General features: G+C 35.4%; 1 protein-coding gene across 1 annotated transcript in view; it reads right to left on the reverse strand.

Annotated features, from left to right (window-relative positions):
* Window positions 1-116: 116 nt before the first annotated feature.
* Window positions 117-14,992, reverse strand: part of LOC132290842 (uncharacterized) — a 28,560-nt gene continuing 13,684 nt past the window's right edge. Inside the window, exons 7-9 of the mRNA XM_059790159.1 lie at window positions 14,884-14,974; window positions 8,125-8,274; window positions 117-296 (exon numbers count right to left, since the gene is read on the reverse strand). Coding sequence (XP_059646142.1) covers window positions 132-296; window positions 8,125-8,274; window positions 14,884-14,974 — 406 coding nt within the window. The 3' untranslated portion in view covers window positions 117-131. The remainder of the gene's footprint in view (window positions 297-8,124; window positions 8,275-14,883; window positions 14,975-14,992) is intronic.

Consider the following 14,992-nt stretch of genomic DNA (forward strand, 5'->3'; position numbering starts at 1 on the left):
CCGGGGAGATGTTTTAAGTACCATGAAGCTCAATTCAGAGGGGTACTCTGATATAAAAATAAATAAATAAACTAAACTAAATGTATGATTTGATGACCAGACAATAGTATATGCTATTTGTGGACCATATCTCATCCTTTGACTAATGAAGAATGGTAAGAGATCCATACCGTGCTGGTTTCTTTAAGCTTATCAATTGACTTTCCAATAATACTTTCTTTCTTCTGAACCTGAAGCAATCGCCTTCCTTCAGCTTCATCACCATAACTGGCAGAGTCACGCATATTAAGTTCATCCTGAAAAGTAAACATGAAAAATCAACTGAACTGTACTACTTGAATAAAAACCTCAGTGATAAGTAAGAAGGCAACTACAAGAAGATGATTCATAGATCAGAAAAGTATATTTAGTAAGCTTCAAGTGAAGCCAAATTCACATCTACGGCCATAGCCTATTTTACAAGGCTGAATGATTATGAACCAAGAATGTATATTAGCTTAAACACTCCATGTCTCAGAAAAGTGCCTAGTTCATGCAAAATATGCCCAATTTTACAAGGAAATAAAGATGGAAAAAAAAGGACATTACAAAGTGCTGATCCTGTTGCGAAAATTAACAGAAAGAGAAACCAGAACATGCAGATTTACATGGTTCACTGTTCACCCAAAACTTGGGTTACATTCTGTTAGGCGCCAAATGTTACACATTTTAGCCCATTTACTTGCATGTTTTATTCTCTTAATAATAGTTTATTTGTGATTTTACATTGTTTTATTATTTTTATTTATTTCAGGGCTTCAATTGTAAAATCAGTCAAGACCAGTGATTCTGAGCTTTAAAAGATGACATTCCGTGGGACCGAGCAATGTTGAAGATCCAAGTCTAATTATACTTAGAAAATAGTCCAAAAGAAGCCACAAGTTGATGAGAATGGAAAGAAGAAGAAAAAGAAAAATTCTTCTCCAAGAAGGAAACTTTCGCCAAAGTTGGTAACTTGAACCCGTTTTGGTAATCTGGCTGTATCTCTCTCCTCGAGTGTCAAAACAGCTAAATTCTCGCGTAGGTTAAAAGGAAATTCAAAGAGCTACAATTCTGTATTTCACGAGGATTCCCTAAAACAGCTGTTTACCTTGTCAAAATTGGCCTGGAAGTCTGTACGAAATTTGGAGTTCTTATTTGACAGAATTTCTATGTATGTCTTCTATATGAAGAGATCGATTCATGGCAGTGAAGATGTCTTCCTCAAGCATGACGAATTCCATTCCAGTCATGCTTGGCTAAACGCTTTGCTAGGGTTGTGATGTAGCCCTAACTTAGCACACTGATTTGATTGTATTTAATTATTGGAGAACAATTTTTATCATGCATGATTGTGTAATCTATAGGATTTTTAATTGACTTTTCAATAAAAATCGGTTTTAGAATTTTAATTCAATTACAAATATTTTTCTATTTTGTCTTAGATATTTTAATCTTGTGATTGAACACAACTCATTTGCTTCTTGTAGTTGTGAATGAGATGATTACACAATGGTATTTATCTGAATATAATGTTAGAGATTTGATGGATTATACCTAGAAAGATAGATCATGCTACACCTTAGAGTAAAGTAGATAGGTAGATGGTGTATACCAATCGAAGATAGTCCATGCTTAGCTTTAAATTATATTATTTTCTAGTTGAATTAATATGTGCTTGTAGCCATGATTAATTCCCTATGCATGTTATATGATATATCTCCAATAAATTGATGCAATTCACTGATGATGCGACGTTAATGGTGAAGTCATTCCCTAGTCCTCTCACTCTATTTTCTACATCCTATTTAATCATTGTTCTGTAGTTTATTTTATTTTATTTTTCGACTTAGTTAATTTAAAATTAATCACCACAATTCAATTATCCTACTTTCAAGTTAATTTGGAATTTAAGAAATCTGCTGACAAACTTACTTTACACAAGTCCCTTGGGTACGATACCCTTACAAGTAAGCCATATCTGCAAAGATTCGTGTACTTGCGAGTGGTACATATAAATCTCACAACACATTCACAGAGTTGCAGGGATTTCTCTGTGATGAAGAGCCAAAAAGAAATTACATAGTTCAAAATGATAATAACCGATCCCACTACACTGTTACAGAATTAGGGCTATATAACAAGTGTGAGAATACCAAAATAACCGATCCCACTATACTGTTACAAAGTGTGCGCGCGCAATCAATGTCAAATAATGATGGATGCTGCAATCAATGTTTAATAATGCATGTCCACCAATAAGCTTTTGGTTTTCCAACAGTTGATACCTGATATTGTTTTAACCAAAGCATGTTTCCTCTTATGGTTCTTGATACAAAAACTGTTACCAGTAGTTTTTCAAGTTTTATTCAATTTCCCATTGTATATTATTCAAAACTTGGAGTTGTATATTCCACAGAAATAATGCAACATAAGTTACAACATGCGCTTCAGGAAACTCCCGAATTAAAAGGACAATAGCACAGCCAGTAGGGCCATTGCTCAGGCTTACCTGGCCGTTCTAGCAACTACCAGATCAACATGGAACAACTTTTAGAAGTTCTCACAATTTATAACACTCCATCACGAGTGTCAAATTTTTGAGAACCAAAAGTGGCTCTGAGGAGTTTAAAGGAAGTCATGCCTTGAACATTTGAAAAATATTACAGGTTGAGGCAAAACTCCAGATGTCTGTTCTGCCAGATTGCTTTGCTTTCATTCACACGAAGTTGCTATCCTTTCAAAAGCTAAAAGGGCCAGAGATATTCTACTTATCAGTAACAAAAAAAAATAAAAATACAAATTGGTTTCTAATTAAGCGTAAGGCATCAACCTTGTTGATTGCAATAAAAGCATCTTTGCTTCTACTGTCCACAGTCTTCCTACCATGGTTTACAATCACCTGCTATATTTGTATAGAAGTTTGGCCAACGCTGTAGGACCTAAATAACCAGTAGACAGTCCAAACAATGGGAACTTTCTTTGCAGCTGGAGCATTAGAGCTGAATTTCCCAGAAGAAAAAAGTTCATTTGTGTTAAAATTTGGTTGCGGAAATAAGAAATGCAAATAGGAAAAGGGAAGAGAGAGAGATGGAGAACACGGGCATATAAATGGTTCGGTACTAAGGCCTACATCCATGGGCAAAGAGCCACTAAGGGTTACATTTTTATTATTCAAGATTTATGTTTTGTTTCAGTACAAAGAGCCTATATATAGGTATGGCAAGGATAAGAAAATATGGAAAGTGTACAATAGTCAAAGGAGGCACCGTGATTGGTGGATGATTTTGCCTTCACCGTTATATAGAAACATTTATATATTTCAACACTCTCCCTCAAGTTGGAGCATGAATATCATGAATGCCCAACTTGCCAAAGAAACGCCTCGAAAGATGATGAGAAGGTGTCCGAAATAAATCCAGGAAATTGACAAAATCTTGCTGGGAAAAATGACTAGATCTTGCGGGGAAAATGGCCAGAACTCGCCGGGGAAAATGGCCTGAACTACGCGAGGGAAAATGGCCTGAACTAAGCGGGAAATGGCTGGAACAACGCCGGGAAATGACCAGAACTAAGCCGGGAATGGCTAGAACTTGCGAGAAATGGAATGTGAAGAGTGAAGACAGAGAGAATATGCTCCATGATAATAATACCAACACTCCCCTCAAATTATAGATGGATTACAAGAACATCTAGGCTTTGATACCATGTTAAAATTTGGATGCGGAAATAAGAAATGCAAATAGGAAAAGGGAAGAGAGAAGATGGAGAACACAGATATATACATGGTTTGGCACTAAGGCCTACATCCATGGACAAAGAGCCACTAAAGGTTACATTTTTATTATTCAGATTTATATTTTGTTTTAGTACAAAGAGCCTATATATAGGCATGGTAAAGATAAAAAAATATGGAAGGTGTACAATAGATTAGGGGTGACAATATTTGACACGACACGTTAACACGACACGGGATAAGAGGTTTGGGTTTGGGCTAATCGTGTTCGTGTCGTTATCATGTCAACGCGGATGGATCCGCTAATTAAACGTGTCATGTTTGACCCTATAAACACGATTATGACACGATTAACCCGATTAACTAAACGTGTTGTATTCGTGTAAAAAAATGACCCATTTAACTAAACGTGTAGAATAAACATGTCGTTTTTTCGTGTCAACATTGACTTAAACGTGTCTTTTCGTGTCATGTCAAAACCCATTATTAAACAGGTTACGCGTGTCGTGTCGTGTTATACGTGTAATAATCGTGTCGTGTTCGCGTCAAGGGTCTTAGACACTATTAATAATTGTTCGTGTCAACCCTAATAGTGTTCGTGCCGTAATCGTGTCGACACGAACACGACACGCCAACACTAATTGCCACCCCTACCAATAGTCAAAGGAGGCACCGTGATTGGTTGATGATTTGCTCCCACCGTTATATAGAAATATTTATAGTTGGAAGGAAATTATCCGGATCACCATGATTGGTGGAGGATTTTGCTCCACAATTATATAAATATATTTATATATTTCAACAATTTGTATTACAAGAAGTCACATAGATGCACTTCATGTGCTTTTGCAACTTTAGAGCTTCCAAAAATAAGTGGTGGCTCGCGAATTAAAGGCTATCAAACTGGGTCTGAAGTTGCCAACACTTGCACAATTTACACAGGGTGCTGATTGCAAGTTATTCAACGATGTAAGAGATATTTTAAAGAATACAAGGCTGCTAATTGTAAAGACAGAAGGCCTCTCCAAGCCATTATGAATAGGATGAGCAGATTTGCTTCATGCGATGCGGTCGGTGTCTAAAGAATATAATAAGGTTGCTAATAGTTTTGCCCCATTTTCCAACAAGTGGCCATACATCAGCTTTGTGACTTCCCATGTCGTGCTCCTTCATCTATTCAAGCAGGATGCAGAACAAAGAATGTTTTCTATATGCATATAGATAGATATAAATATATTAACAGTAAAACCAAATAAAACTAATGAAAATTATAGAAATAGTCCAAGTGTTAAACAAAGAACATATCATTGTTGTGTACTGTAAATTGACTGGTTGGCATAGGTGAAGTGTGTAAAAAACCATCTTACAAACCCTAACAGACCACTACCAAATTAGAAGAATTTTTTTTTTGATAAGTAAATTTTATTGAAAAACCGCTCAAAAGGGGAGCGAGACCCAAGAACAAAAGAACAAGGCCAAAACGCCTCAAGCCTTCAAAGAGGCCAAAAAAACAACCAACTCCTCAACAGATTGATAATCCCTCCTGAAATCCAACAAAAAAGAGTGGAAAGAATAGAGAACTTAATCATAGAGATAGCTTTTCCTTTCCATTGAAGTATCTCCGATTTCTCTCAAGCCAAATACACCACCAAACACAAAGAGGTGTAGCCCTCCAAGCATCCCGGATGAGAGTCCCCACTGAACACCCTCTCCAAGCCTCAATCAACCCTCTAGTGGAGCAAGGCATCACCCACGGGATCCCAAATAACCCAATCATCAAATCCCAACATCCCCTAGCCATGCAACAATGAATCAGAAGGTGATCAACAGTCTCCTCATCACACAAACACAAATAACATCTATTAATCACCACCTGATTCTCCTCCTCAAATTATCCTGGGTCAAAATCCTACCCAAGACAGAAGTCCACGTAAAGAAGGCCACCTTGAGGAGGCCTTAGAAGAATGGTGCTACGATTTTGTAAATCGTGGCCAAAGCTTATGTAATAATTTTAGTTTTAGCCATTTAGGGCTTTAAAAAGGTTTAATAATAATAATAATAATAATAATATATTATATATAAATTCATGGTCTGAGAAGGGTAAAAATTTGCTTGGTCGTAGACAACATGAGTTGCATTTTAGAGAAGTTAAAAGGTCATTCCACCCCGCATACAACAGGTGCTGGGAGGGGTGGATTCGACACGGATCGATATTATAAATACGTTGCAAGGAATTTTGGACACAAGAATTTGGGAATTTTGAGCATTAATTAAGATAAGAGGATGGGAAAAATGATTTGGGGATACTCCCTCCGTCCCAAAAAAAGCGTCAATCTTTCCTTTTTGGGATGTCCCAAAATAATTGTCCACTTTCCTTTTTCAAACAATATATTTTACATCTTTCCATATATGTCCTTGAAATTTAAAATTTCAAACTTGAATATTCAAAACTTAAAAGGACAAGTTAGTAACTTTCCAGGGGAACAATGCATGTCCCATATGTTCTCCTTAAAAATTCTACTCCCCAAAAGTGACACTCAAATTGGGACAGAGGGAGTATTGAATAAGGGTTAAGAATGAAAAATAAAATAAATTAGGACCGATTGTAATAAAAAAAAGAAAATATGATCATTGTTTTTTAAGAGAAGAAGAATATTTAAGGAATGTCACCTAAAATCACATAGTTTTACCCCTCTAGGTTTGCATCACACTATCTTCAAGATTAGAAACAATAAAAGCTTGACTACTTGGATCATTCTACACCTATAAATTATCACACATACAAATACCCAATTACATACCTAGACCCAATAAAGGACCCTGGACCACTATTATGATTTAGGAAGCACGGATACTTCTACAAGAGCGACGTACCCGTATCGGATAGTGTCGGATACCAATACTCCTTGGATACTCGCGGATACGTGTCTAATACTTGTTAAACATATTCATAATTTTAAAATATATTTTTAAATTTCCAGCATGTATACTTCTTAGATACTTCAGCACACATTGTTAACAAGTTTTGAACATTAACTTTTCCAATAGTATTTAGCTAATTTTGTTATGACAAACGCAACAAACTCAAGTTGAACCAAGAATCACGACAGAAATTAAACACACCACACAAAGAATACAAAGATTTATACGTGATTCAGCAACAGCCTATGTCCACGGTTGGGATCCGGCGAAAGTTTTCACTATGTGTAAAATTGGAGAATACAAGTTTTTAGCCCCACTCTGTTTCCATACAAATATCAGAGTCTCTCTTCTACACCACTCCGAACCCTAAGCACCTTTATATATCGGGCTACAAGAGACTGATTAGGGTCCACGACCCATGAGCAAAAAATGGGTCGAAAAAATTTCCACACAAAGGTTATCCAACAGGTCGTCAGGTCGTTGCGACCCGGCACCAAATTCGAGCCACAATATCACAAATTTCAACTGCCTTGGTGACGCAGGACAAGTAGTAACCAATAGTAATCAGAAAGAAGGGGATGAGAATGAGAAGATGAGATGAGGCGAGTCGAAGGAGGTGAGAAGATAGATAGACGGAGGGGTTAAGAACAACAAGAACAAGGAGGGAAAAGAACAAAACGGGAGTTCGCAAGCTCAACGATAATATTCAATTTCTCAAATCTGAATTCTCATATTACAAAGGAGCCTTTATATAGGCAAAATCATAACAAAACCCTAGATAATAAAGTCCTAAAATATCCTTAAAATTAAAACATTACTAAATATAACCATAACCATAAATAAAACCCTAATTTACTACAATCCCTAATTCTATCTCTTTTCCCCTTCTCTAATGATAAGTGCGGGTCATATGTGGTTTTGGGTAAAGTTATATGCCTTGTTCTCCATCACTAAGTTTCAGCATAACTAAATGACAATAATATTTTTAGTGCCAAAAATTGTTTTAAAAAACAATATCTGTTTTTAGGCTCCAAAAAAAGATATTTCTCTAACCACACCCTGCCAACTCCACCACAGGTGTTTTTGTAGTCTAATTATTAGTACTACAAACAGTCTTCTTGCTGAGAAACATAATTGACAAAAACTTCTATTTTATATGTGCTCTATATTAGGCACAAACAAAAAATATTTCTTAAATTCTTTTTTCTTTCTTTATTTTTTTATTCTTTTGTCTTAAATTATTAAACCCAATTATTTTATAATGAAACGAACATCAAAGTTCCTTCCTCCCAGGTTGTTATTAATCCCTAGTAAAACCTCCATTATTACTATCAAGGAAAGAGAAAAAAGAAAAATGAGAAAGAGAAAAGGAACCTCCCGTGTGAGATATATATATCTACCAAAGATAAATTTCTAAATACAAGGTGGTTGAGATGGTTAAGAGATACCTCTTCCTTTTCAGATTGATCAGCACTTCTTTGAACTCGTTTTTCAAGTTCAATTAGCTCATTCCTTAAAAGCTCAAAACGTTGAATTTCACTCGACTCTGAGCCTGCTCCAGCCATACTCACTGTAGATTGTTCAAAAGGTTCAACATCCTGCATTCAAGAAATTGTCTCTGAGCGAGTTCGAACTCAAAAGAGAATGCCAACTTTTATAACATTACAAATATTAGAACATCTTAAGTTCATGATGGTGTTCTAGGTATATCAGCAATATCAGCAAGACTTAGGGATCCTTTAAAACAAATATTATATATCGTGGACACTTAAAAGCCTCATAATTACGCTCAATACTAAATCTACACGTTAATATAAATTTTACTCAAAATGCTGTATTATATATCTTTTAAAGTTGAAAGCTAAACCACAACTTAAAATTTAATTAAACAACAATGGCATCATTGGAATGAGGGCTTCAAAGATCACATGAGCTTTTTATGTGAGCAAATTAATCTAATAACGTTAATAAATACCTTAATATTTATTGAAGAATATTGTTATGACAAATGGAACGAACCTAAGATAAAATCAAGAATCATGACAGAAAAGTAAACACACCACACAAAGAACAAAAAGATTTATACGTGGTTCGGCAACAGCCTACGTCCACGGTTGAGATCCGGCGAAAGTTTTCACTGTGTGTAAAATCGGAGATTACAAGTTTTCAGCCCCTCACTCTGTTTCTGTACGAATTTCAGTCTCTCTCTCTTGCACCACTCCAAACCCTAAGCACCCTTATATATCGGGCTACCAGAGACTGATTAGGGACCACGACCCATGAGCAAAAAATGGGTCAAAAATTTTCCATCGTCGACCCGACACCAAATTCGGACCACAACATCACAAATATCATAAGCATCACCATAAACTGAGGGTGTTGGGAGGGATAAACTTGGTACAAACCTAACATTAAGCATTATTTGTGCCCTCATACTTGGAATTGTGTTATCATACTTGACAGCCCAAGCTTTTACCATTAGACTAAGCAATTGCCCTCGTTACTTCCTTAGGAAGTCCTTTCAAATCATGGCGATTTTTCCTTTTGTCCATTTTTCAAAAAATAAAATAAAAAATCACAACTACTTTTACCTATCTTTTGCATTCTCTAAACAGGTGGTTCTTTCTAGGGGAGTGATCCAACTCTCTTCTTCGCTCTTTTTATTGTCAAAGAATTGTTATCGTTTGTAATAATTTCTGATTACCCATCCAATATTTTTATGGACTGCAAAATTCTGAGCTACACACTAAGAACAATATCGTCACCCCTATTGACAGTTATCAACAATTAAATCGATCTATGAATGAGAAACCCAAGATTTATGTCTTTCTTTAACATCCATATTGTTGGAGAATATCATAGGAGTGATTTGAGTCTATGACAGAATGTTGATTGGAGTGATTTATGGGATTGATTTTAGAAATCCTCCATCAATGTATTTTCCATATTTATCACTTGTATTCTTTCACCTATAAATGAAGGTCCTGATTGTAAACAATATTTAGAGAGAATATAATAAAAGTGATTTAGCCCTTTGGAGTTTGTGTGTGTATCCTAGTGTTCTTCATGTTTAATGTCTCTCTTCAATTTTTATGTCTTTCAACACAAATATAGCAGAAAAAACTTATTTACTGCAAACTGGTTCTAGTTTCCCATTTTCAGCATTTGTGAAGCGATGCTAGGATGTGCTATGGGCTAAGAAAGGAGCATGTCCAGCAAAAACTATTAAAATACTAGCCTTTTTGGCTGCCTAACATCAAATAATGTGAGATAGAACCCTAAAACTTACTTTACGGCAAAAAAAATCTAATCACAGTCATCAACCAATGTAATGTAGAAGATCTTTTTTACAGAAATATTAACACCCAATTAATTATCAAAATTAACACCCAATTATCATTATCATCCATGTTCTTATGGCAAAGGAACTGGTAAGCCACATGAATCCTCTTGTTCCATTCTCTCCTGTTACAAGCTGTTTCTCTCTGTCTATAACTTCATCACATGTTTAAAATTGGCAACTTGAAAGGACTAGTATGCTGTCACCAATTTCGCACTCAAAACTAAGGAACTTCTAGGACAATTTGGAAGCCCAAAGAGTCAGCTTATGCGAAGTGCTATGATCATGATTGTTAGTACATCGAACAACATTGTTTAGTTTCTCCTTTATTAAGCCATGGCCGGTCAAGTTTTAACTGTGGATGCCCTTGGCATTGGATCCGTTGGTTGGGAGATTCTCACCAACCAGTTTACATCTACCTCATCTACCTTTTGACATCACATTGACTACCCCTACATTCCTAAGTAATCTTTCCTCTACTGTCCCACAGAAATATAAGGTTACTTATCAAATATTATTTACTTCAGTAAATTATACAAACCTGAACTGTTGACTTATTTCTCTTCAATTGGCCATACAAAATGTTTCAGAGAAACAGCGATTCTCCAGTGAGACCTAATCCTATCTTCATATATTTCTCGAGATATTTTCTTACCAAGTTTTGCAGTCATCTGTATCACCATGTATTGATTTAATGCAACTTTATGAAAATTGGCAAACTAGTAAAATTGATTATTGTTTTTTTTTTGATAAGTAAGAATTTTATAAAAAAGTGCTCAAAGGGGAGCGAAACCCAAGGAAACAAGATGAAAAAACCAAAAAGAGCCTCAAGCCTTCAAAGAGGCCAAAAAAATAACAATCTCCTCAACAGAACGATAATCTCTCCCTGAGACCTAACAAAAGAGAGTAGAAATAATAGAAAACTTAAGCATAGAAATGGGTTTCTCCTTGCCATCGAAGTATCTTCGATTCCTCTCGAGCCAAATGCACCACCAAACACAGAGAGGGGTAGCCCTCCAAGCATCCCGGATTATTGTTACATTAAAATTTCCAAAAACAGTCAAATTTCACCTCTTCACGCTAATACAAACCCAAAAAAATCATGATTCGAGGTTATATTAACTGAGTATGGACCATTGAACAATGTCAAGGCCATCATGCATTGAAGAAACTTCACTTAACATTAATCTCTCTCAACACTCATCAAAGAATTTTCAAATCAATGATTTTTGGCTGATTACCAATGTCTGAACAGTCACACTTGGGACATCAATCATTTCATCAAAGGCAAAACTGGGAGCAGAAGAAAAAAGAAAGGTAAGGAAAGGAGATGTGTTCTTTTGGTGGGTGAGAAGAAATGAGGAATGATAGGAAAATTTGAAAGGAAATCTATTCCTCCTAGTGCCCAAAAGTCAATCCACCCAAAAAGGAAACGCTAGAAGAAGAGCGCTACTTTTAGAGTTTTTCCATTTAGGCAAGTCAGAGCCGGGGCTACTCCTCTGCTATTGCCCCTTAAAATAAAATATTTCAAATATAGAAGCGTAGAATGAAAAAATAAGCATCTATTGGACTCTCTTTCCTCTCCTCCTTAACAGCATACCAAGCAGTGCAAACTGTAAACTGACACCCCTTTTGTTCTCCCTGCTCAACCAAACAGTACTGCTCCCTTGCATTACCTTTTCCATTCTTTCTACCTCATCATCCCTTACAGTGACTCTCCATTTGAGAGCTTTATGACTATTCAATGAAGAACTTACATTACCACATCACCAGATTCACCACCATCTGGCTAGTCATGATAGACTAGTTTAAAATAAAATCCAAAAGAAAAATTTCCTGATAGATCACTAAAAGTCCATTCTCAAAATTCTCTCCTTTGTCATCTAGAAGGTTAATGACATCTGAGACCTTCATCTAGGCTTCCACTTGTACTTCAACAGGCTCCAACTGCGATTTGATCTCCTTCAAATTCATCACTTCTTTTAAGCTACATAAAATATTTGGTTTTTGTATAATTGACACAATCTAGTATGAAAGATGACAAGGACATAATTTAGACTCTGTAATTGCCTAAAAGTTTTTGTGTGGTAAAGAAAAGAAAGAGGTAGGGGCATTGGGAGAGGAACCTTTTATAAAGTTCTTAACCATAAAATACCCAAAAGAAAAAAAATATGAAAAACATAAAAGCAACAAGCAAACTTCATTAACAATAAAAAGAACCCTTTTACAGGCTCACAAATTCTACACGGAAAAAGATAACTATAAAACAAAACTCAAAACTCGAGGACCAGGCTTGGAAAAAATAACAAATTACCGCTCTTGCTACTAAGTGTACACTAAATCAAACTAATACTAAAATTTTCTACCCCAAAAAATTCAATAAGTTCCATAAAATAGCAGTTCAGGATCTGGAAAACATCTTCAGTCTTCAAAATACAATTAATAGCATTACTGTAAAATGTTAACAAAAATTGCATAAACTTGGATTAAAATTACATGCAGGTTTAAGTTTTGCATACCTTAAACATAAACATTTACATTTAACTCCTTGTCATCATTGAGATAAAGAGGCATTTTAGTAATACTATCTAATTAGATTAGGTAGGCTTTAGATGATATGGTTGATTAACACACTTCAAGTATTCAAATCATTTATGAATTCTAAATAGACACAAAAAATCATTAACATAAATATGACCTAAGGGTTGTCATTTGAGCCAAACTGAACTGGGCCAAAGATAGCCCATGCCGAGGCAAGCCCCCACACTGTTCCAAATTTGGCACATTTTCTTGAATAAGGTACAGACCAAACTAGGGTTGCCTCAATCTCAGAAGGAAAACGGAAAAAGAGGAACAATATACAAGAGATTTTCCAATAGTAATGGGAACTGCAACTAGAACCAGATTTTTCCTCCAATGAAAACAGACTAAAGAAAGGGAAAGAAAAAAACCCTAAAATTACCAGGAAAACTCTTATACAAGAAAGCAAGAGGAGAAAGGTGTAAGGTGAGGCGAGATAGGATGAGATGGGGTGGGATGAGAAGTAGGGAAGAGATTTACCTTCCAGATATGGAAAATTTCATAATTAAAAAGACAATTTTCAATTATAAAACTAGATTACCAAATTGCATGTTATTGGAGTCATGATCGGAAAAGGGGGCTGAACTCTTTCATTCTGTGATTTTTTTTATTCGATTTGGGAAGGAAATGAAGCATGTTTCTCTATCTCTTTTAAGACAAAGTAACATTACCCACACCATAGTAAGATTGGGCTTGGCTTGATACGAGCTGAAATAAGCGCAGCTTGAGCTCAACCAAATTCAATCGTGGGCCAAGAAACATGTCCAAGCGCTCAGCTCAGCCCAACCGAAGCTCGTTCAATGATTGGGGCCTGACTTAAATCTTTCGGACAAACAGACAAGCTTCAGGCTAGCTCAGCACTATTGAAAACCCTATGGGTAAAAAACTGCAAAGGTTTATAACAAAATCTAGGAAGTAAAGATTCAAACACTTGGCGACTATTGCTCATCCAATGACATGGAAATTTTCACAATTTAACCATCAATTAGGCAAAATGGCAAGGTCCATCCAAGTTAGCCATGTTTTCAGGATTAGCCATGCCATAATATACATAAATAGCCATAGTGATCCTTTGCCAAAAACAATTACTATTAATAAGAGATATGGTAAGTTTTATATATCACTTATTAGTTTTGTACATAAATGCATATCACCTGCATTTACCACATTATGATTGTGTGTTACAACAAGTGTACTATATGTTTTGACATATGATATATCTAATGCATCCGGTCCTTGTTTTAAGTTCCTTTTTGTTATCATTACAGAACTATTAGCTCAAATGTATATTATAATTAAAATAAAATGGTAAAGCACTCCTTTTTATTCTTTTTGCCTTCCTCATGTCCTCTACAGTAGAGGTAAGCTTATTTACTACATCATTTGTCTTTTTGCAAATAACAATTAAACATATTCTGCAATATGTTATTACATTGTTTCCTTTAACGGAAACTACATCTCTTATGACATTCTAGCAGCTGTTCTTCACACTATATTAATCAAATGATTTAGAATGACACGTTAAATTTTAAATTTATAAATCTATACTGTTTTTCTGTTGTTTGATTTGCTTCACTTGAAAACAATAAATAAATGAAACTTGATTGCTAATGTAAATAAACATTACATGTGTATTTCATTTTCTAATTATTAGATCGATTTGCAAAATTTCTATTTCAATCAAATAAACTTTTGTTTGAAATGTATTTATAGTACTTACTAAAAAAAAATGTATTTATAGAAACAAATTACTTGTTTCAATATATAATACTTGATCAAAGAAGTGCAAAGTTGATACTAAAATATCCCATTTTGTCAACGCGTATGTAGCCATCTTAGCCTGTTGCAAGGGAGTCAAGCAAACAGAAATTGTTTTTCCTCTCCTTTCAAGGGAAGCAGGTGGCACAAAAGCAAGTGAAGACGTGTCAGGAAATCTTGTATATGTTGATTACATAATGCATATATCTAATATGTACATATATCTTTCAGTACTGTCCCCTCTTGAGGGTTTTTTAATGAACTTTTACTTATCATATATATATGCGTGTGTGTGTGTGTGTGTGTGTTTCATTACTGTATGCAACTTGTAGCATTGGCTGTTCAACCAGATTTGCCTAGTTTCAATGACCGGCTTCCACTAAAATAGAAAATACCACTGGCATTTGATTCCACACTGAACCTTTTCTACATTTGAGCCAGCACTACAGCTTAGAAGTACATTGCTACTGACATTAATTTTATAGAAATATACAAGCAATTAATAATCCATAGAGTGATTAAGGCATACACTTCCATCTGCAGTGGATAACCCGAGGGCAGGCTTCCTGGTTGGATAGCACACTAAGAAGTTCCATAATCTACAAGAATTATTGACAAATCTGAGGAGCAAAAATTAT

The sequence above is a fragment of the Cornus florida genome, unplaced genomic scaffold (genome assembly GCF_030987335.1).
Source record: "Cornus florida cultivar Cherokee Brave unplaced genomic scaffold, ASM3098733v1 CherokeeBrave_3.0.0_Hap2_scaffold_277, whole genome shotgun sequence".
NCBI lineage: Eukaryota > Viridiplantae > Streptophyta > Magnoliopsida > Cornales > Cornaceae > Cornus > Cornus florida.